Source organism: Desmodus rotundus, chromosome 12, assembly GCF_022682495.2.
Source record: "Desmodus rotundus isolate HL8 chromosome 12, HLdesRot8A.1, whole genome shotgun sequence".
Lineage (NCBI taxonomy): Eukaryota > Metazoa > Chordata > Mammalia > Chiroptera > Phyllostomidae > Desmodus > Desmodus rotundus.
In genome coordinates this window covers 36,964,868-36,987,562 of record NC_071398.1, presented here as the reverse complement: position 1 = coordinate 36,987,562, position 22,695 = coordinate 36,964,868, and the positions used below count along the sequence as shown (strand labels likewise).

Genomic DNA, 22,695 nt, shown 5'->3' with positions numbered 1-22,695 from the left:
GGCCTTCACATGAGTCTCAAGAAAACTAGAAGGGAGGGAGGGAAGGAGGGAGGGAGGGAGGGAAACAGGGAGGGGACGAAGCATAGGACAAGAAGGAAAGGAGAAAGACTGAGAAGACACTGGAAAAAAGGGAAGGAGGGAGAAATGCAATGCACAGGAGGGAGGTGGGGGCTGGGGGTGATGCCCCTCACCAATACTTACCTCTTGCTGTGCAGGGGCTGGGACTCCCGAAAGGGAACCATGGGGGTCTGCTTCGGGGGCCGGCTCAGTGACTGGGCGTGGCTGGGTGCAGCAGGAGTGGCCCACTTGGAGACTGGTAGAGAGTTGTGGGAGGCAGGCCCACTCCATTGCCAGGGTGCATTGCTGCGGTAGGGGGGCCTGCCCCCGGGAGGCATGCTGTCAGTTTCAGGCTTGGGCTCCGAGGTATTCATGTCATAGGTCTCTGGCCATCCCCTAGGAAGAGAAACTTCATTATTCAGAAAGGCCCTGGCCCACCGGCACACATGCCTGCTGTCTGGAAGAGACCTGCTGCCTCGTAACAGTGGGTGCGTTTCCCTGGCCCAGTCCCAACTGTGTTGGCCTATTTGAAAGGCTGAGTAGATACCCTTTAAATTGGTCTGAAACTTAGCAGCTCTGAGTCCTCAGCGAAGACAGGGCCCAACGCAGGGGTTCTGCCTGCATGGCCACTTGACTTCATCTCCCCTCTCCTCTTCGCCCTCTCTATTCGTTTACCTTCCTCTTCTTTCTCCCTGACCCAGTCCTCAAGTCAGCCAGTGTCCTACACAGACTGGCTCAGCCCCCCTTAGCAGTACTTGGGCCAGAAAGGCAGATGCCCTGAGGATCAAAGGATAGTATCTGCCTTGTTCTGAAGAAGCTCAAAGACAGGTGGAAGAGGAGCAGGTGACCTACTTTGCAGGGTGGTTAAAAAACAAAAAAGCCATGAAATCCAGAACCTTGAAATAGATGCGGAACGGCCTGTGACTCCCCCCAGACCAGGCTGGTACAGGCACCACAGTGCTCCAGGCTGCAGGTGTGGGGGTCGGCAGGCTGGGCTGGCATTCTCCACTGAGCCTGACGTGTGGCAGTGAGGGGGCCTCCCCAAGCCCAAGGAGGGGGCCGCGCTCACGAAATCCCAGCAGTTGCAGGAGCTGAGCTCAGAGTACTTGGCCTGGAGGCTCTCATGCTCCCATTGAGCCAGTCCTTGGTGACTCTCCTGAGTCCCCTGGAGCACAGGAATGGCTGCTAAGGAGTCAACAAAAGGTGACCTGAGGGTGTGCTCTGGCACCTGGGCCAGCCATGCTGTGCTCCTCAGCAGCATGAGGGTCAGCGCTGACACTCAGCAGCTCCTTCTGGCTGGGCTGCTAGAAGATGAGGAGTGGCAAGAACAGAAATGTCTAACAGAGCGTGTGTGTACGCTGGGTTGGGTGGAAGTAGAGCAGGGCAGCATCACAGCCCCAGGCAGTGCACACCTGCTGCTCCTGCCTGCCCAGCTTCCACGCCCCTGTTCCTGAGTGTGTTCTGGGTGGGGCTGACCCCACAGCTTGGCTGCACGTATGGGCATGTGACCTAGGCCTGGTCAGTCAGAAACTCCTCTCCTCCTGGACACGACTGGCACAGGACTGCCTTGTGTCCTAAAGTGGGGCCAATCAGACAGCATTAACTCTGGAACTGTTTCTGGAACTACTAGAGGAAAGATCACTGGGGCTGCTGAGCTGGGGAGACCAAAAGCTGGAGCTGTGAGGAGGAGGGGACCATCTTTGTCCCCACAAAGCAGGAGATGACTTGAGAATGACAGCAATGCTGAAAGGGAGAAAGGTGACCGAGATTCCTGATGAGGGTGTCCAAGTGCTTGCCTAGAGCCATGCCTGAGTCTTGCCCCATCTCCTAGTCTTGTTAATAAAGCACATAAGCCAGTACAGTCCCTTTTTTGCTTTATCATGTTTGACTTGGTTCTGTTGCTGGTAACCACAGTCCCGATCAGTCCATCACACTTTAGAGAGAAGTACACCGAGGCACAGAGAAATTACGTAAACTGTCTAAAGTCGCACAGGCAGTAAGAGGTGGAATCTGGATTTAAACATGGACAGTTGACTCCGAAGCCCACAGGGCTAACCACCACACACACTGGCCCACTGTGCAGTGGTTTGGGAGCCAGAGGACAGTTTTAGGGTCCTTGACTGTCCTCCCACCCCCGGCCAGGAGCTCCTGTGCATGACCTCAAAGAGGGAAACCTTATCCAATCATCTTAAAGGCAGCACACAGGGGCAGCACACAGAGAGCTCCGGGGCTCTCTCAGATCCCAGCTCTGCCAGCTTCTGGCCTCCACGGCCTTGAGTGAGGGATTTCCTTCTGAGAACTTTAGTTTCCTAATCTGGAAGACGGGGTGGTTGTGAGCATTCAACAAGCATTAGTAGAACGTCTGGTGCACACCAAGTGCCTAATAAACAGTCATTTCTTTCTGGCAGTTTCTGATTGACCAGCCTTCTCCAGAAGAATCTGTGCAGAGTCTCCCTGCTCTTCCCACATGCTCAGAACCCAGTCTCTCTCCCACTTTCTGAAGTCCAAAACCACACCCGCCTGGGGGCTCTGGGACAAATGCCTCCCCAGCCACCTGAGAACCACCAGCATCTAAATCACCCTGAGAACTTAGTAAGGAGTGTAGGTTCCTACACCCCACATCAGCCTATCCAAAACAGAATCTTCCTGGAGGTGGGGCCCAGTAATCTGCATTTTACCCAGCTGCTAGAGATAAAAAAAAATTCGAGAAACCCACTTTTTGGATTTAGGTTTTGAACTGTTTTTAAAGATTAAAATGGTATAAAAGGGCTTTCCCATCCCCTATGTCATCCTCCAGCTTCACCCATCAGAAACAACCAGCTTCTAGTGTCTTATATGTTTTTTCAGAAATATCCTATGCAGGCACGCAAATATTTAAAATGGAAATAAAAAGAATAGCACACTTAACCCCAGACACCATCTTGCTCTCTACGATTACCACTATTTCTAACCAGGCCCTCCTGGCACGAACAGATTGACCCCACTTCAAACAGTCAGTTACTATTCCATCACATGAAGGACCTGGGATTTGCTCAGCCAGACAGACACCTACGGATGGACACTCAGTTGGCTTTTTGTCTTTTGCTCGACCAACAACACTGCACTAAACACTCCCTTTCAACCTCTCAGCCACCCATGGGAGTCCTCTGAGGGAGGATGTCCCTGGGCTTGCCGACACTTTTCCTCACTGCCTCCTCGGCCTTGAGGGGCCATGGGGACTCCTTTCTTACCTTTCCTACTCACCCGCTTGTGGAGATTCAATTTCCCTTCTGAGAGAGGACTTTCCAACCCCCCGCCTCACCTGAGGTCTGGAGTCTGACTGAAGGGGACAGAAGTCTCACAGATCATCTTCCCCAACAGGCAGCAAAGCAACAGAGACAACAAGGTGAGCACATTCCTCCAGAGCCTGTGTAAGCGCTCCAGGTCAGAATGACACATTTACTCAGAGGCTCTGGGATGTCCTCCTGGCTACCTGGCCCAGCCCAGCCCAGCTCTGGCCCAGCAGTGTCCAGCTCAAGAACCCCAGCTTGTAGCAGCCTAGGGGTGTGAGGATGACCCACTTACTCTGACCAGTGCCTCAAAAGCATGGGGTCTGGACACATGCCCTGTAGAGCCTGGCCCATCCCTGAGTTCCCACCCAGGGCTCATCATTACATTCGAGCTGAGAGGCCAGGGTTGCATCAAGAGGATGAAGGGACCCCAGAGATAGGTTATCAGCTCTTCAAATGAGGTCAGTCAGACACCCTTGCATTTGGAGAACAGCAAAACCCACGCAAATCCCAACACACACCTGCCCCTGCAAACAGGAGATCCTGTTTCCTAGCCACCTTGTAAAGGGAGCAGGATGACAGTTCTGCCCTAAATAGGCCAGGGAGCGGGACTCGTCTGTCTGGGCACGCCCTCCCTGGCCTGTCTCCCCAAAGCCCTGCAGGGAAGGGAGCCTACAGACTTTTACCTTCACTTCAGCTGGCCCTACTGCAGGTGGGGGACGCCTTCACGGCCTCTTGCACTCCCTGAGCTTTGGAGAGGCATCCCACAGGTGGGCTGGCTTATTGCGTGCACACAAGTGGCGATGAGCATGTGTGCAGAGAAGAGAGGGGGTCTTTGGGAGCCTGCCTGTGGGGTTACCTCAGCCTGATTTGCCTCTGCAGAGCTTGGAGCAGGTGTGACTGGGCCTTGGCTCTGGGGAGAGGTAGAGGAGGCCCCAGAAGAGGGTTGGGAGAAGAGGATGCCTGGGGCCTGACTGGAGCCCCCAGGCTAAGGGATCAGGGTGTGGGTGGTCAAACCCTTGGCTGCAGGGTTTAGGCCTGCCCAGATTGCTCCCCACCAAGTTCAGAGCAAGCAGGACTCAGGAAGGTGGGGATGGAGCAACCAGACCTTGCACGCGGAGAGCTTTCAATAGCTTTTAGAGGCAGCAGAACGTATGGGGATGGGAAACCTGGACTGAGTTTTGCTGTACAAGTTTGCTCCAAGTGACTGGTCCACTCTGGGGCTCGGTTTTCTTATCTGTAAGGTGGGAACCGCCCCCACCCCGGGAGTCCATGTGTATAAGCACTTGCGTCCCCTCATCTCAGGCCTTCCTCTGCTCCAGCCACACCAGCCTCTTTCTAATTTGTCAACTAGCTGAGGGCCTTTTTCTCACCTTTGCCATGGCTACTCCCTCCCCGCAAGACCCTTCTTTTGGCTCCTTGTCACTTTCCTGACCATCTTGGCCAGTGTCAGGTCATGCCCTTTATTTCCTCACACCCAGTATCTCACGGCTAGTTTCTAGAGGGCTTCCTACGGGCTAAGTACTATTCCACGTGCTTTACAAGTCTCACTTCCTCCAACCTCACAACCACCCTTTGGGGAAAGGATCCATTATCCCCTTTTACAAATGAAGAAAGGGAGGCACAGAAAGGTAAGGCTACGTGCCAAGGGTTACAGCTAGTAAGGGGAGGAGCTGGGATTCAAACCTAGGGAGTCTCACTGCAGAGCCACCTTCCCACTCTGCTCAGCTGCCCCCCCTTTCCTGTATGAAATCACCTTTCTTGCTTACTTGTCTGCTTGTCTCCTGATCTGTTCGCTAGCTCTGTGAGGGCCAAGCCCTCTCTGCCTCTGGTCACCTCTGGAGGTAGCTAGGGTGCCAACTCATTATTCTAAAAATTGAATTTATCCTGCCTTCCTTGTATAAATTGTACCTCAGAACCACCATATAGTTACTGAAGATGAGTTACTTTTAGGAGAATTACAGTCAATAAATGAAGAAAATGACAGCATCGAGCACATCACACCATAATGAAATAATGAATCTAGGAAACGATTGCAATGGCTGCTGAGAGCTGAGGGGGCGTGAATGAAGGCAGGTCAGGCTGCCACCGTCTGAACCCTCTGGTCCCTTCGTAACTCACAGAGGGACAGCCACGCACACGTGGCTTCCTGATGGACGCATACTGGGAAGTGCTGTTACCCAGACCAAGCGTAATCAGAACCAGTCAATGCTGAACTCCAGCTCATGGGAAACACACGTGCTAGAGGAACAGGTCAGAGGGTACCACGGGATGTGAGCAGCCAGGTCCAGGAAGTGGGGAACTCCTGGAACAGTGGCCTGGTTTCTTTCCCAAATACACTGAAAGAAAATAATGAGAGAGAGGAGAACTTACAGGTCAGAAGAGTGTGAAGAGACACATCAACCAAATGCAACAGGAGGAGCCTGATTAACAAAAGTACTGTTTTTTAAAGTATCTCTCCGACTCAATATAAAGTTAAAGACAGATTGTGTAATTGATATTGACTTAGTGTTAAAAATTTTAAATGTGGCAGTAGTTTTTAAAGGACCTGATTGGGTAGAGATACAATCCAAGAACTGGGATTGCTTCAAATAGTCCAAGGTGGGGACACTGCAGATTAAAAAACAAAACACAGAAAACCCGGCCGCGTGCCGATGAATGCTGACACAGCGGGCTCAGTGTGCTTCTGATATGTTTGAAACATCCCACTAAAAAACAGAAACAAACAGAATGAAAACAAACAAACCCTGCTGCCCCGGCTTCCTACTGAATAATACCCAGCTTGTTGCCGTGTCCAGAAAGTCCTCTCAATCTGTCCCCCCATACGCTCCCTGTCCCTTTCTCACCCCTGCTCACAACGCTCCAGCCACACTGGCCTCCCTGGGCTGCTGGAGCACACTTGCACTTTGTCCCCACCTGGGACCAGCTGGTCCAGAGACCCAGGTGGCCACCTCTGCCCAGGAGCCTTCTCTGACTACTGCGTCTGCAGCTCCCCTGCCACAACGCAGACCCTTTGTTAACCCCACTTTAATTCTCTCTGTAGCTCTCACCACTGCCTGATCCTGTATTACCTGCCTATTTAGTTATTGTTATTGCCTGTGTTCCCCTCTAGGACACAAATGCCAAGGAAACAGGCACTGTATTTTGCTCACGGCTCTACCCAGAGCACTTCGATGGGGGTTTGCACATAGTAGGGTCTCAATAAATGCATGCGGAACAAATCAGTGAAGAGCAGTGTGCCCCGGGGCAAGTTACTTTTACTACTGCACACATAGCCCAGAAAATGGGACTGCTGGGGGTGTCTGCCTCCCGGGCCTGCTGTGGAGATGAAATGGGGTGCTTAGACTGTAACTTACACATGGTACCTGTGTGGTGGATGCTGGCTCGCACTCCGCCACCACTGTCACTCTTCTGAATGACAAAGGGCCTTAAGAGACAGCCCTGGGGAGGCCTTGTGTCAGCACTAGGGAGCTGCCAACCTCCTCCGCCCTCCTGCCTCGCAGGGTGAATGCCCTTACCTCCGGGGTGTGCCGTCGTCGAAGGGCGGGATGATGACCACCTTGACAGTGACAGAGGTGCGCAGTAGGTCAATCATCTGGTCGTGGGTCAGAGTGACCACGGCCACCTTGCAGATCTCCACTAGACGGCTGCCTTGCCGGAGGCCGGCCTGCCAGGCAAATCCATATTCTTCCACCTCTGCCACAGTCCCGTCGTACTTCACGTGGAAGCCCAGCTGCCCGAGCCCATTCCGCCGCAGGGTCATGTCCACTGTCTCCCAGCCGTTGGTCATCACCTGCAGGTGACAGGTGGAATGTAGCCTCAGAGGCTGTCTGGGGTTAGCTCTTGTGGAAGACTGCTGGTGAGATACCTCCCTTTGAGGCCAAGACCCAGCTGATCTCCTTCTATCCTCCCGGGTGATGCCAGGGTGCAGGAATGCAAACACCCACCTAGTCCCAGCCTGGGCTCCTGACTTCTGGAGAGGAAATGTGGATAAGCAAGTATACGGCTCATTACCTCACAGAGAGGCAGCAGTCACCAGCCAGGCTGTGTTCTTAAACCCCCTGCCTCCCTCCTTTCTCAGTATGGCAAGATAGCACTTCTTGGCCTCCTTGTGGTAGGTGGCCTCTGGGACTTTATTGGCCAATGCGTTGTGAATGGAATTGGCATGCCATCCAGTCTGGGGCATTTAGTTGCCAGTGCAAGGTCCTCTGTTGGCCTTTCCCCTCAGCCACAGCCACCAGCATTATTCCAGATAGTGGCTGTTCGGTCAGCTGGGGTCCCAGAGTTAGAACCGTGTGGAGCAGAGATCTCAGCTGAACCAAAGAGGGTAAGAAATGAACTTTTGTTATTTTAAGCCATGAATATTGAATCCTGGCTGATAAAATGATTCTAAGCAAAGTAAGTAGAAGCAACAAACCAGAGATCCTGGGACTTTATCTAGGTTGGGCGGGGGGTGGGGATCATGCCATATTCTTCACGTCATGACATCGATCTTAGAGGAACAAACCCCTTTCCAATCTTCTCATCAGATTGTCCCTCAACCTGAAGCTTACCAGACCACATGGGTCCTTGCCTCCAATTTACTCCTCGCTTCACTTGTGCGAAATTTCCACCATGATAATGTATCATCACAGACGCGAAGACCCACTGAACAGAAACCCCCCTCCTTCAGCTCGTTCTCAGCGATTCCATCCTCTTCTCGGGATAAAAAGATGAACCCAACAAGCTATGCCCATTAGGCAAACTCCATCAGGATCTGTCTGCCCTTTCCTCAAACTGCATTAAGGAAAGAGAACGCGCGATGGCTCAGATTTCCTGGGGGAAGCCAACTGCTGGCTGGAAATTAGGCTGTTTAATGTGCCTATTAAAGTGGTGGTTCCACACTTTTCTGACCACGACTCACAGTGAGAAAGAATTTTATGTCCGAAGCCACACTATGCATTCACATATGTACACGCACATCCACACACACAAAAACCTTCCTTGCAATCCAAACTGATCACATGTGTGACAGTGGGAAGCAAGAAATGAGAGTCTGAATGGGAATGGACTTGAAAACGTAACCACATCTGTCTGGTTCCTGATTTGGACAGTGAGGACTTGGGAAGGAGGGGAACGTCTCAGATGGGAATGCCACAAAACACTGAATATCCTTACTCACTGGGATGTACTCAGACACCTTCTATTCTTTCCCATCCTGTCCTTCAAAATTGTTGAATGAAATCCCATAATTGATTTCATAGCCCAACTTGTTTACATAACAGTAATAAATTACTGTTAATTTTCTACATATGATAATGACACACTTTAAGGGTCTGTTTTAGAAATAAATATTGAAATGTTTGCAGATGAAATGACAGGCTGTTGGAGAGGGAAAGCAGACACAGGGCGGCACGGCTGATGACCGTGGGAGAGGCGATGGGGCTGGGAGCTCGTTATGTAAGTCCTTCTACCTCTTTGGGTGTTTGAAATTTTCCATAATCAAAAAGTTTAAAAATTGTTTAGTGCCTCAAAAGAGAAAGTATGACTGGATTTACCCTAGCCCATTCTGCTCTGGGAGCCGAAATTCTTCCTTAGGAAGCAGTCCCCCTTGTGTTCAAAGAATTTGGCTGTGGGTCGCACAGACAAGTCTGTGTGTCCATGTCTGTGCCCGTGACCAATCAGGCCACCCCAGCCCCGGGAGCCCTGGGAGCCCCCCGGAGGGCCCAGCCTCCTGCAGAGGCCCGGGCAGCTCGGATACTGCTGCAGCAGGACTGCTAAGTGCCTGCACGGACCCCTTTCTCCCCCTCTTCCTTTTAGCAATAAGACCTCCCACTGCAAGTCAGAGTTTTGATGGGTACAGGGCCACCTAGCTGGGGACCACATTTCTCAGCTTTTCCCATATCTGGGTGTGGACATGTGACTTGGTTTGGGCCAACAGGATATGAGTCAAAGTAATGGAATGTTTATTTGTGTTCTTAAAAATAAAACTGCTTGCCCTCCAAGCTCACACTGTCTCTTTTCCAGCTGAGAGGAATGTGGATATGGAGTGATTTTGCTGTGACCATGCAGAAAGTATGCCACTGAAGGGAAAGGGAGGAGCCATGAGATGGAAGGGACATGAGTCCCTGGGCTGTCCCTGTCAGCCTTGACCAGCCTGAGCAGTGACTACAAGAGTAATAAACTCCCACCTTATCTTAGCTACTGGCAGCTCAGTCTGCAACTCCCCACTACAGCTGCTTTGGTTCATTTTGGATAGGAGCTGGTAGGGCAACTATCTGTTTCCTGAAACTGCTGTGCCTGTCCTCTTTGCTTTTGTGACAATCCAAAGAAAGAAACACCCGAAAGAGAGACCCATTCCTGAGTTTATGAGGTTCCAGAACAGCCCCACGGCAGAGGGGACACCGTATGAAACCAAACACACATATCAGTTCGAAGAAACCTCTGCCATGTCATTCAGCCACACTGCCGCAGGTCCCCCTTTGAAAGCTCATTTTCCTGGGGACTGATCCTTGTGTGTCAGGCGCGGTGTAAGCCCTTTCTTTATGTGCCCGATTCACCAGTATCTCATTTATGAGGTAGGCACAAATAACTCGCTTACTTCACAGGGGCGGAAATGGAGGTGACGGCAGCTCCCCAAGGCTTTCAGCCGCTGTGCTGTGCTCCCTGCTGCCCCCCTGCCATTTCCTCTCTTTTGTTTCTTCACCCCTATTCTTCACCATGATCATGCTTATTTATTGCTCTAGTCTCACAATAAAAGCCATTTCCTCATGGAGCCACCCACCAGCCCTGGGGTGCTTGGTGGGTAATCTATGTCGGAGGAAGGCTGGTAGAACCATGACCAAATGGTGGGCTCCTATCCCATCTAAAGGGGATGCCCACCACCCGCTTCAGCTTACCACTGCCCTGAGCAAACGCAGGCCCAGTTTTTTTTAAGAGAAGCTGGAGAGATAATGAAAAAATGCTCAGCATCACTAGCCATCACAGAAATGCAAATTAAAACCACCATGAGATACCACATCACACATGTCAGAATGGCCATCATAAACAAAGCAACGAACAAGTGTTGGAGAGGATGTGGAGAAAAGGGAACCCTAGTGCACTGTTGGTGGGAATGCAGACTGGTAAGGCCACTGTGGAAAACAGTGTGGAATTTCCTCAGAAAACTAAAAATGGAACTGCCTTTTGACTCAGTGATTCCACTGCTGGGATTATATCCTAAGAACCCTGAATCACCAATCCAAAAGAACCTATGCACCCCAATGTTCATAGCAGCACAATTTACAATAGCCAAGTGCTGGAAGCAACTTAAGTGCCCATCAGTAAATGAATGGATCAAAAAACTATAGTACATTTACATGATGGAATACTACGCAGTAGAAAGAAAAAAGGAGCTCCTACCCTTTGTGACAGCAAGGATGGAACTGGAGAGTATTAAGCTAAGTGAAATAAGCCAGGTGGTGAAAGACAGATACCATATGATCTCACCTATAAGTGGAACCCAATGAACAAAACAAGCAAATGAGCAAAACAGAACCAGAGACATGGAAATAAAGAACAAACTGACAGTGACCAGAGGGGACAGGGGAGGAGGGTAATGGGGGAAAGAAGGGGAAGGGCAAGTCAAGGAACATGAATAGAGGACTCATGGGCACGGACAATGAGGGGGGGACAGGGCAGGGGAGAACAATGGGGAAAAAGGCAGGGCAACTGTCACTGAACAACAATGAAAGAAAAAGAGAGAGAAAAAAAATTCCACTTAAAAAGAGAAGCCGGAGAGATAGATTCAGGAAATCCTTTGAAGGCTAAGCTTTGGCACCTAACTGAATGTACCTGGGGGCTGCATCCACCCTTAGGTTTGAGACTGTCCCCCATGACAGGTCCCCTCAGCATCCTCCACACTCTCCCTTTTATCCTCCTGGCACTTGGAATTACTGTTCAATATCTGCCTCAGGTGGGAGCCCCAGGAGGGCTGGACCAGACCCATCACAGTCACTGCAGTGTCCCAGTACTGCCTGGCCCAGGGCCAGGCACATAATAAAACCTGTTGACTTAACCAAAGATGTCTGAATCCTGCCTGGGCCAGGGAGGGTGTGGACTCCTCACCCCGAAGGACTTCGCAAAGAGCCTCGCTGTCACGAGTCATTTAAGATGGGCCTGCCCTTCACGGAAGATGGTTTATGCCATCACTTCCTGGCTGCCTGGTTACTCTGTGGGCTCTGGGGCATTGAGATGGTGAGGGGAGCTGTGGAAATGTGCTCTAGAAACACCGCACCCACAGTAGGCATGGGGGTGGGCGTGGGGTGGGGTGGCACTGAGAGGATGTGGGTAAAACGTGTAATCTGCAAGTGCCAGCATGGTCACTGCTCAAGAAGTGCGAGCTGCTGTCGGGATTTCGGGAGGAAGGACACCCTCATGTTGAAGAACCCGGGCACTTAACTCACTCAGCATCCTGGGCAAGTTGCTATACCTCTCCAGGCCTCAGTTTCCTCACGTGTGAAGTGAGGATAATAATATCTCCGTCGCTGTTTTTTGTTTTTTAAACCCTTACCCGAGGACAAGCTTATTAATTTAAGAGAGCTCTCTTAAGGTAGGGAGGGAGGGAGGGAAAGAAAGATTGATGTGAGAGAAACAGTGATTGGTTGCCTCTTGCACATGCTCCAACTGGGGACCACACCTGCAACCTAGATATGTGCCCTGACTGGGAGTCAGACCCATGACCTTTTGGTTTACAGGATGATGCTCCCACCAACGGAGCCACAGCAGCCTGGGACCTCCTTCGTGGGGTTTCTCTGAGAAAGAAACGTAAAGCTGTGCAAGGCGCTGAGCAGGGTCTGATGCAGTTAGCCCTCCACAAATGTTCGCTTTTGCTATCACTACAGGGCGGCGCGTATGCATGCATTCGGTACCAGTTGCCTGAGTGCCTGCTGCATACCAGATTCTGAGGACACAGCGGTGAACAACACAAACGTAAACACACTTCAGATGGTGGTTAAGTTATGGGGAAAATTAAAGCGGGGACAGTGGGTGGAGGGGGGTACAATTTTAGACAACAAGGCCTCACTGACAAGTGACATCTGACCAAAGGCCTGTGGGAAGACAGGGAGTGAGCCCCGTGCAGATCAGGACAGGTGTTCCAGTGAGAGGGCACAGGCAGTGCAAAGGCCCTGGGGCTGGAGGCCTGCCTCACACACTGGGGAAACATCAAAATCCTGGGTGCCTGGGACATAGACAGTGACAGGGAGACACAGTCAGAGGGCTGACAGGGAGCCATACTGTGCAGGACCTCAGGGGCTTCCATAACGACTTGTCTTTACGTGGAGTGAGCTGAGGGTTTTGAGCAGAGCAGTGACGTGATCAGATCCCTGACTACCATGCTGAGAACACACCACAGGGCAGCAGGGGTAGAGGCAAAGGCAGACCAGTGAGAAGGCTACTGGAGAGTCTAGGAGAGGCCGGGGTGGAGGCTGTGGAAGGGGAGAAGTAGCTGGAGGCTGCCTGCTGGAGGTGGAGCTGAGAGATTGGATGTGGATGTGAGAGAAAGAGGGGGTGCCAGACTTCTCCTGTACTGAGACAGGAGAACTCTGGGAGGTAGGGGGAGGAAAAGCAGGGGTTTGCTCTTGAACATGTTAAGTATCAGGGCCTTACAGACACCAGAGTGGACATTCTGAGTAAGCAGTAGGCCACCAGTCTGCAGTTTGGGCAAAAATTGGTTTTGGAGTCAGAAAAACCTCGCTTTAGATCCTAATCTGCCACCTACTGGCTGTGTGACCTTATGTGAGTATCTATAGCTTCCTGAGCCTCAATTTCCCCACCTGTCAAGTGGGTATAAGAACAGCACCTATGCTCCATGGGGCGGGTAGGTAGGAGATGGTGAAATCATGCATGCAAAATGATTAACACAGAGGCAGCGTTCAGTAAGTTCATTCGGCTAACCAACTAATCAGTAGTGACTGAACGGCTACGCTGTGCCAGCCCTGATCTACGCAAGGGAGATACGCAAGTGAGCAGAGCCGAAGCTCTGGGTCAGGAACCTTGCATTCCACTGGAAAATCTAAACCCTAAACCCGGGCATGAATTTTGGAGTGAGGGCTGTACCAATCCAACCTGAACTTAATAAGAAAGTACTTAAAAAAATTATTGATTTTTGAGAGAGGCAAGGAGGAGAGAAACATTGATTTGTTGTTCCGCTTATTTATGCTTTCATTGGTTGCTTCTTATTATGTGCCGACTGAGAATCAAACCCACAACCTTGGTGCATGAGAACGACTCAAACCAACTGAGCTACCTGGCCAGAGTCAGCCCACGTGCTTCTTAGCACGATGCTTCAAGCAGTGATTACTAAGTTGTCATCTGATTTTGAAACCAATCTGTCACACTTGGTTTGGCCAATGGTCTGAGCCTGAGCTGCCCACCAGTTTAGGGTAAAATTTCTACCCAGAATGTGAATCTTTGTCTTTTTATAGGGGAAGTTAAACTGCTGACATTTATTATGATTACGGATATGGAATTATTCCTACCATATAATTTTATGTTTCTTTTATCATGTTTTCTTATATCCCCCCCACCCCTGCTTATGCCCTGTCCTTTAATGGCCTGGAAGCTTTTAGTCTATTTTAATTCTTCTAGAAAGCACCCTTACATTAAAATTTTTTTTATTCTTTATTCACTTTAGAGAGAGAGAGAGAATCATCCATTTGTTGTGCCACTTATTGGTGCATTCATCGCTTGATTCTTGTATGTGCCCTGACTGGGGATCGAACCTGCAACCTTGGTGTATCAGTACGATGCTCTAACCAACTGAGCTACCTGGCCCAGAGCCAAAGTACCCTTACATTTTTAATGTAAACTTAAACTTACATTTTTCAATTAAGATCTAGAGTGAATAACTATGCCTTCAGTCCTCCCAAGGTAATGACATGGCTGGCCTCAGGTCCCTGGCCTAAACCTTCCCCAGAGAAAACCCAGGCTGCAGGACCCGTTAGACCCCTGGCATGTAAGTGACAATTCTGAGTCTTTGGGGCTCGTTAGGGTCCCAGCTTAACTGCCAGGGTTAGGGGAGGCCTTTCAATGGTCCCTAAAGCCTCCGCCAAACCACGGACTGCTGTGCCCTCGCTGAGCCCCTTCCCTTACCTTCAGTCTCTGGACGATGTCTCTGACGTCCTCCACAGAGCCCTCAGTGGCCCGGAGGAAGATATGGTCCCCACGCCCGTAGAAGATTTTGAGTGTTGAGGAGTCCGGGGTCCAGCCAATGACATCCCCGCAGTAGCAGTTGAATACCACCTCCTTGGTGCGCAGGTCCAGGAGCACCACAAACTCATTGGAGATTCCCAAAATGCAGTCGATTTCTACCCCCTGGCCATAGTCCTGGGCTGCCACCCTCCAGGCGATGGCCCCCAAGCTGTGCTGCTCAGCGCCTGCCCGGGCTTTGGTCTTCTCCTTCTTCTTGGAGGTCAGGGAGATGAGGTTGAACTTGCCAGTGGAATCAATGGGTGTGTTGGAGACACAGTTTTCAGCCAGGTCCTTGAGGTACTCCTGCCGGGTCCTGGTGGCCATGGTGCGGAACTTGTCAGACTTGTGTGCGGCGTTCTCCGCATTGATCACTTTGGCCAGCAAGAAGTCTCTGAAGACATCAGATTTGCGGAATGTGGTTCCACTAGGGATGGGGGGGCCAAAAGGAGGAGCGTCTTTGGATCGGGTCACAGCCATACTGAGGAGGGAGAAATCGTTTAGATGGTAAAAGGCACTTGAGATTCCCTTTAGAAAGAAAATACATGATCAGAAACAGAACTCTTTTTTAAGAATGGAAGTCTACCTGTAATTAGTAAGTTGCTGACTAGACTGGAAATTTTAAAGTCTTACATGCATTTTTACTTCCTATACAGTGGATGTTAGCATATCCATTGATATTCAAGGAATAATTCTCCTGCATTGTTCAACTCCAATTATTCTCATTTTACATACATATAAATCACGTGGTGCATTATAGTTTGACAAAAATTCACTCCTTCGTGGGGAGGTCCATTTCCATCTCATTGATCCTGAGCCTGGTCACATGTCTTGATTTGGCCAATGGCTGTCAAGCAAAGGCATGCAAGGAGGGGACTTGCCTCCTGTACTCCTGCCATGAGATGAACACGCCCTACTGGTCTACTGGTCCCAGAAGGATGAGGGACACCTGCAGCAGACATGGACCTGACCTGTGGCCTGGAGCCAAGGTCAGCCAGACTTTAGCTGACCTGCAAATGTGTGAGCCAGAAAAAAAATGTTAATTCAATATTTGTGAGTCACTAAGTTTTGGGGTGGTTTATTATGCAGCATTATTGCTTATCATTCAAAATACCTGACTGATATAAATCATCTCAACAAGGTGATTTTGAAAATGACCCTGCCTACTGCAGTTCCGACCAAGACGCCACTATGATAAAAATCAGACTGCAACTGAGTGGGAATATAAAAAGGAAATGATCTAAACCTGTTCCCCAAAACTCCTGAACCGCCTCACCCACCATGCAAACTATATAGAGAGGGAGGACACTGATGGGAGGAAATCTGGGAGAAAGCGGGGCGGTTAGCCCCATTACCCCGGCCACACCCCCAAGTTAGGGGCCTCCTAGGTGACCTTTATGTTTGGAAGGAACCCAGAGAGCACGTAGCCAGCTGCGAACACAGTCTCAGGGACACTTCCCTGTGTCCTGTTTTCTCCTTGTGCTCCTTCCCTGGGCGGGTGAGACGCTGCCAGCAGGGCTGGGGGACGAAGTGCGAGGTGGAGAAACAGAAGAGGTAGGCAGGCTCCCCGACCAGTGAGGCTTCCAGGCAGAAGCAGCCTTGAGCTTCAATGGAGAAGATTTGCCAGAGATTTGGAGATTTTCATGAGTATCTTTGAATATTCTAATGACCAAATTGAGTCGAGACTCAGTGGCTAAAGGGCAATACCTAACGTCAAGCAAACAGGCCACAGCACCTGCCAGAGTGATCCCTCGGGGCCAGGGAGTACGATGCTTGTTTGCTTAAAGACATTTCATGGGGCTACAAAGGTACCAGGAATTATCTGTTTACATTTCAAGGATTCAAAAAAAATGGTACAAGTTGCTGTAAACGCGTGAGCAGTAAGGTGGCTAGGCTTTTCTCAGAGCACGGTATTCAGCCTCTGCAGTAACCTCCAGAGTATGGGGTTAGAATAGACTTCCTACTGTCCTCCTCCTACTGTAGAACAGTTCTTAAAATGAGATTCTTAGTTAAAACATATTCCATGAACTCCAAACACCATGTAAGGCTTGTTCAGGTTTTGGCTCCCAAGCCCTCTCCCCAACCGGAAAGCCAGGCAGTGCAGCATGCACCTGAGACCGTTTCTGCCTTCTCCCTTGGGCACTGCGACACGGTGGCCCCTACCCTCCTAAGCCTTTAATCTAGGAGAGACACACTAAACAAACATGCTCACAAATTAGCTTACGGAGACAAAAAAGAGAATGGTATGACAGAACAATAGAAGGACCTGACTTGGATGGGGGGGGGGGGGGCAGAATCCAGGAGGGCCTCTCTGAAGGCGTGACAATTAAGCCGGGATCTGAGGCAGAGTAGGAGCCGGAGGAAGAGCAAAAGGGGTGGTTGCTGGAGGCAGTGGGTTCAGCATGCGGCGGACCGGGAAGAGCCCAAGAGGAGTCAGAGCCCAGAGAGCAAAGAGCAGGAGGCTGGTAAGGTCACCAGGGGCCAGGCCAAGCAGGACCCTGACGGTACGTTAGCACTTTTCATCCTGATCATGACAACAAGCAACATTCCCCATCTGGGCCGCTGTCTACCACCTGTGTCCCCTGATTCAGTCGCTGCCATCCTCTGCCCTGCTCAGTGTCCTGGAAGGTGGGTTTCCATGGACTGTCACTTTCACCTGTGTCCCATTCCCTCCAGCTTCCAGTCGAGTTCAGCCAACAGAAGCACAGGCAGACGATGGGAAGGTGAGAGGAGAGAGAGGGTATCTGTTTCTTTCCACTGCCCCCTTGGGGGTGGAGTACTTATTTTTACTGCCTCCCTGCTGGGCTGGGGTAGTGGCCGTGGCTGTAGTCCTTGGTCCTTTACTCACAGCCACAGCTCCTGTTGGGTGGTTGCTCTCCCAGAGCCATAGCTTTTTCTAGCTTCCAGAAACTTCCCCCATCTCCCTTGGACCTTGTCAAACTGAGGAGGTGGGGTCATGACTCCCTGCTTCTTCTGGTCCCTGGATGCCGCACCTTCCTTACATGTTCCCTTGACCCAGCCGCACTGTTAGTAGTCAGTTCACCAATCCCTTCAGTTAAAACCCTGAGGGGGACATCTGCTTCTTGCTGGGTCCCCGTTTCAGGTGCTAGCCAGGAGTGACAACCAGACTGAAAATCTGCACGGGTCACTGTGGCTGCCCCATGAAGCAAGGACTGGAAGGGACCCGAGCATGTGCAGACTGCCGAGGGAGCTCCTGCATGATGCCTGCGATCAGGCCGACCCCTTGCTCTGCACCTGATCCTGGGCCTGGTCATGTGATGGGTACAGTCTGTCCAGTGACCCTGCTCCACGTCCAGGAGGGCCATGTGGGCAGGTTGCTCCCTGGGCATAGCTGATTCCCCAGCACCAGCACAGGTGCTCAATAGTGATTAAAGTAACTTAAAGATTTAAATTTAAAGTAAATGAAGGATTTAATCTTGGCTGGATAAAAAACCAGATTTCCACCCATGTACAGTGTGTGTAGGTTTGACAGCAAAAGGCATTTCCCAGTGGAGAGGTTCTTGGGAGGCTACACAGATTTTCTTCTGCGGGAAACCTTGTGAGCACGTCCTTGTCCCCAGGCAGGAGGATGGAGGAGATGACATCACCAGTTCAACAGCACTCTAATTAACGGTGCTCTCAGACTGTGCTTCACAGATGTGAACAGCTCTGCAACTTCTTCATTCCGCACTTGGGTGCTTACAGTGACAGATTTTGGCTTTTCCCATGGTCCTGGTTCATGATTTTAAGAATCATGAAACTAAGCTGCCGAAGGTTTCAGATAATCAGAACAGCTGGACCCTCACCTCCCCAGCAGGAGGGCCTGGGTTTTCGCTGCCCACAGGCTGCAGGGATGCTGTATGCCTTGGGGAAACAGCACACTTGAAATGGGAAAGAGAGCAACTCACTGCACAACCAGGAGATGGTGTGACCACCAGGCCACCCACTCACTGTAGCTCATTAAGTACTTCTAGAGCACTCATGGTTTTCCAGCAACTATTTTCTCAGTGTCCACAGCGTCTGGGCCAGGCACCTAAGCCAGCAAAAATGTCTCCAAGGCCCACTACACGGCAAGCACTGTGCCACATCAGTAAGTCATTTCTACAGTGTGACGAGCACTGTGACAGAACGTGTCTGGGAACACAGTGGGGACACGGTAAGGTCTGTCCAGAGAGGAGCTGCCTGAGGGGAACGAGGTAAAAAGAAGGGGGAGGGTGCAGCTTTAGTTGCATCTCTAACATTTTCTTTCTTTAAAAATAAAGAAAAGAGAAGAGAGCTGAAGCAAACAGCAAAATGTTAACATCTGTTAAATCTGGTGGTAGACACATGGGCATCTGTCACATTATTTTCTGTACTTCTCAGGGTGGGGAGGTAGAGGAGAAGGGTCCGCCCAACCCCGCCCCCGATGTGCGAGGAGAGGGCTGCTTCCTCCTCCCGGTGTGTGTGCACACCCGCGCACAAAACAACTCCACCTTCCCTCACCAGAGCTACCTTCCAGCTGCTGAGGAACATGGGGCACCATCTGAGTGACCTCAAGCCACAAGGCGTGGGCACTTGCTGCTGCTGCTGCTGAATGTCCTGAGAAATGGGTGAGGGGTGGCGGCGGTGGGGAGGGGGCTCAGGCCTGGGCCTGTGCTGCACGGAGGCCCTGCAGCGCACCCAGCACAGTGCTCCTTGTCAGCAAGGGCTGCACACTGGTGCCCCCGCTTCCTTCTCTCTTACACCCGGCTGAGAAGAAACTTGTAGACTCTGGCAATTCCACAAGGACACCAGTGCACCCATGCATGTATCCTCTGACCCGGTCACTCCATTTTAGGAATTTACCCAGCTGTAAATGTGGACACATGTGCAATCAGAATACAAACAGGCTATTCACTGCAGGACAGGCTATAACAGCAAGTGACAGGGAACACCCCCAATGACCCTCGACGGGAGGGTGGAAGAGTCTCAGGCATCCGTATAATGGCACATTACAAAGCACTTCGCGTACTCGTTTGGAAAGATCTCAGGCCTACTGAGTGAAAAAGACAAGATGTGGGCTGTGTGTGATATGCTAGCATGTGTATTAAAAAGGTGGAGAAGGAATACTGGTACTTGCCTGTATGTGCACAGAATATTAAAATGCATGATAAATGGGTACCAGGAGCGGACTCTGTGAGGGCCACTGGGTTGTTCGGGGTTAGAGGTGGGAGACTTGGATCTTTCTTTACTTTCTAATTTTACCTTTTGTATTTTTTGAATTTCAAACTGTTTGCAAAAGGAAAAAAAAACACACAACACTTCCTAGCCCATTCCTCAGCATCTGCAGTACTGCTCCAGGGTCAAGTGCTGACCTCAGCCTGGGCCGGAACTATCGATTGGCTGGTTTTCAAGGACCATAGCTCTATCCTCACCCCTCACCCAGACAGCTCTCCATTCGGCCTTTGAGGACGGGGTGACAACTGGTGTCCCTGGGGAAGACAGGGAATGGGCTTGAGGCCTCTGTCAGTTGTTGATCTTTGAACTAAAATGCTCAAACAGTGCCTCCTGAGGGGTCCCTGCCTGCCCTGCCTCGATTCCTCCATCTTCTTATTTCCCCTTGGGACAGGACTCCACACACCTGTTGCCCAGGTATGGCTGGTGGTTTTCCTCTTGGATGGACACCTGACTCCCAGGCATGTGAACAAGCCTCAATTCTGGAGCTTCTTTTCCTGGGAAAGGCAAGCTCTTCTTTTGCTGGATTTGCAGATGGAAGGATGTTATGCTCAGAGCTGCCAGCAAATAAAGCAACGTATAGGCAAGTGGAGCAGATCCAGCTAGGCCGGAACGTTTCATCCCTGAGAGTCAGTATATAACTGCCTTTTTGTTTTAAGCCAGATTGAGGTGGGTTTTCTGTCACTTGCAACCAAAAGATTCCTGGAAAATACAGATCCCTAATGGCTTTCTTATCAAACCTGGGGTGCCATGCCCGTCTGTGGTTGAGGATCGTTTTCTTAGAAGGTGTGGGAGTGTGTGGACAGAGCTCTCCTACTGAATCCTACTGAAGCACAGACACAAAACACAGGAGGCAGCCCACCTGAGCCAGCTGTCTGCTCCCTGCCTCTCTCTGCATGCTGCCTGGGGCTGGAAATAGCTCTTTGGATTTCCCATGTGTGCAGGGGGTGGAGTGGGGCAATCCCCTGGGTGGCCCCCTGGAACCACAAGTGGAGGTGTGTACCTGTAGCAGACACTGTCGGTGCAGGGGTTGTGAGCTCGGACAATGATAAAGACGTGCTGAAAATGTGAGCGGATGTTCTTTGGGGTGAAAGGCAGTGCCCCCGGCTCCTGGAAGATGATCGTCACAATGTCGTTTCCTATGTGCCTCTTCCGCAGCAGCTGGTAAATGGGAAACAGAGCGGGAGAGGAAGCGTCATAGGTCAGTTTGGCTCAAGGGTCCTGCCTAGACCATCACAGCAGCCTCTTCACGGCCTCCCTGTTCCCACCCATCCCACAATCTGAAAGAGCTGTGGATACCTGGGTCAGTCACATCTCTCCCTGCTCAGAGACCTCCTTACTCAGCGTAAAGGATGAAGCTCCCACGTGGCCCAGGGAGCTGCACGCGATCTGCCCCCGTCACCTGACATCTGTACCCACACTCCCCCTGGCTCACTCTGCTCCAGCCACACTGGCCTCTTGCTGCTCTTCAAACACACCAGAAAGATTTCCTCCTCAAGGCCTTTGCACTGGCTATTCCCTCTGCCTGGAACATTCTTCCTGCAGATCCCATGTCTGTCCGTCTGTCCCTCCCTCCTTCCTTCAGGTCTTGGCTGAAATGTCATCCTCCCAAGGAGGATTTGCTGACTGTATCATTCAAGATCTCACCTCCTCAATAGCCCCATCTTTTCTGTCCCCGTTCTTTAACATTTATCAACACTTAGCTAACAGCAGCTTTTCCCTCTTCCTTTTCTTTCTCATCTGTCTCTCCTCAAATCGTGTGAACAGGGATTTTGTCAGTTTTGTTTGCTGCCCACTGCTGTATTCTCAGTGCCTGAAACAGAGTAGGTGCTCAAGAAACATCTACTGGAGGGCAGCATGGGCGACGGCTGTGGCAGACTAGAGAGAGCTCACAGGGCTGATCCAAGGTCACTGTCCCTTCCCTGAGTTGAGAAGACTGGGGCAGCTGCAGCTTCATATTGGCCTATGGGAGCCCTGTACTCTCCCCTCTGCTTGTCAGTCCGAGGCAGACTCTGCTACCTTTGCAGGAGATGATGTATTCATGGCACTTTACTTACTTGCTGAAATCACACTGCTCTTATTTACACAAGTTTAACCTTCACGTTACTGTTAGGAATCTCGACTGGAGCCGCGTGTGGTTAGTTCTATGTGAGGTGGCCCACAGTGTGAAGCCCAGACACACCTAGCAGCACGGCTCACGTTACTCTGTTATACTGTTGGTTCTTTATGTGTGTTTTAAACTGAATTAAATGAAATTGCTAGCTAAAGTACCCATTTATTATGGCTGGCATTTTACACTCAAAGTTACAATCGCACTTATTCTTCACAACAATCCTATGTGACGTAACTCATCCTACTCCTTTTTACTGATGAGAGAGCTTAGGCTCACGAGTGGTCACATGACTTATCCTACGTCACAGCCATGGAGGGAAAGACACAGAATTCGAATCCACTTCTGCCTGATTCTAAAACCCAAGCCCTTCCCCACCACACCTCCCAAATGCCCAGGAGTAGGTAGAGCTTCCTCTGCCCCTCTTGCCAGGCCCTGCCTTGTACTCTGGTTTCATGCCAGAAGGGGCCTTTCCCAATTACCCCGAGACACAGGTGCTACCATTCCATCCACTTTTACAGAGGACGAACCTGAGGCTCAGAGAGGTCAGATCACACTGCCAGGAAGTGGCCAAGAAAAGACCCCAAACTTAGGTCCAACTCTGAGGTCGGTGCGGTCATAGCATGCCATTAGGGTAACCTTATGAAATCACTCACTTAGAGGTGACCATTTTTGGCCTATAACATCTACAGTGTCACCTGCACCAGCTGAAAAAAATACCCTTCCCAAACCATTGAAGGTCTGTGGGGCTTCTGTTCATTAGAAACTAGGAAGATGTGCTCCCGGACCGAGTCGGCACGGTGCACGTAGGAGAGGAGCCTCCTAGCAGCAGGCACTAGCAGTTGTTGCCCACCCAGT

The 22,695-nt window shown here is 50.9% G+C and overlaps 1 protein-coding gene across 12 annotated transcripts in view; it reads right to left on the bottom strand.

Annotated features, from left to right (window-relative positions):
- The window catches only part of SIPA1L3 (signal induced proliferation associated 1 like 3), a 226,640-nt gene that overhangs the window by 52,032 nt on the left and 151,913 nt on the right, over nt 1-22,695 (bottom strand). For all 12 annotated transcript variants that reach the window (XM_053914877.1, XM_053914882.2, XM_053914880.2 and 9 more), the window contains 4 exons: nt 20,731-20,888; nt 14,439-15,015; nt 6,845-7,119; nt 202-453 (listed from right to left, as the gene is read on the bottom strand). In XM_053914877.1, the coding sequence (XP_053770852.1) occupies nt 202-453; nt 6,845-7,119; nt 14,439-15,015; nt 20,731-20,888 (1,262 nt within the window). The remainder of the gene's footprint in view (nt 1-201; nt 454-6,844; nt 7,120-14,438; nt 15,016-20,730; nt 20,889-22,695) is intronic.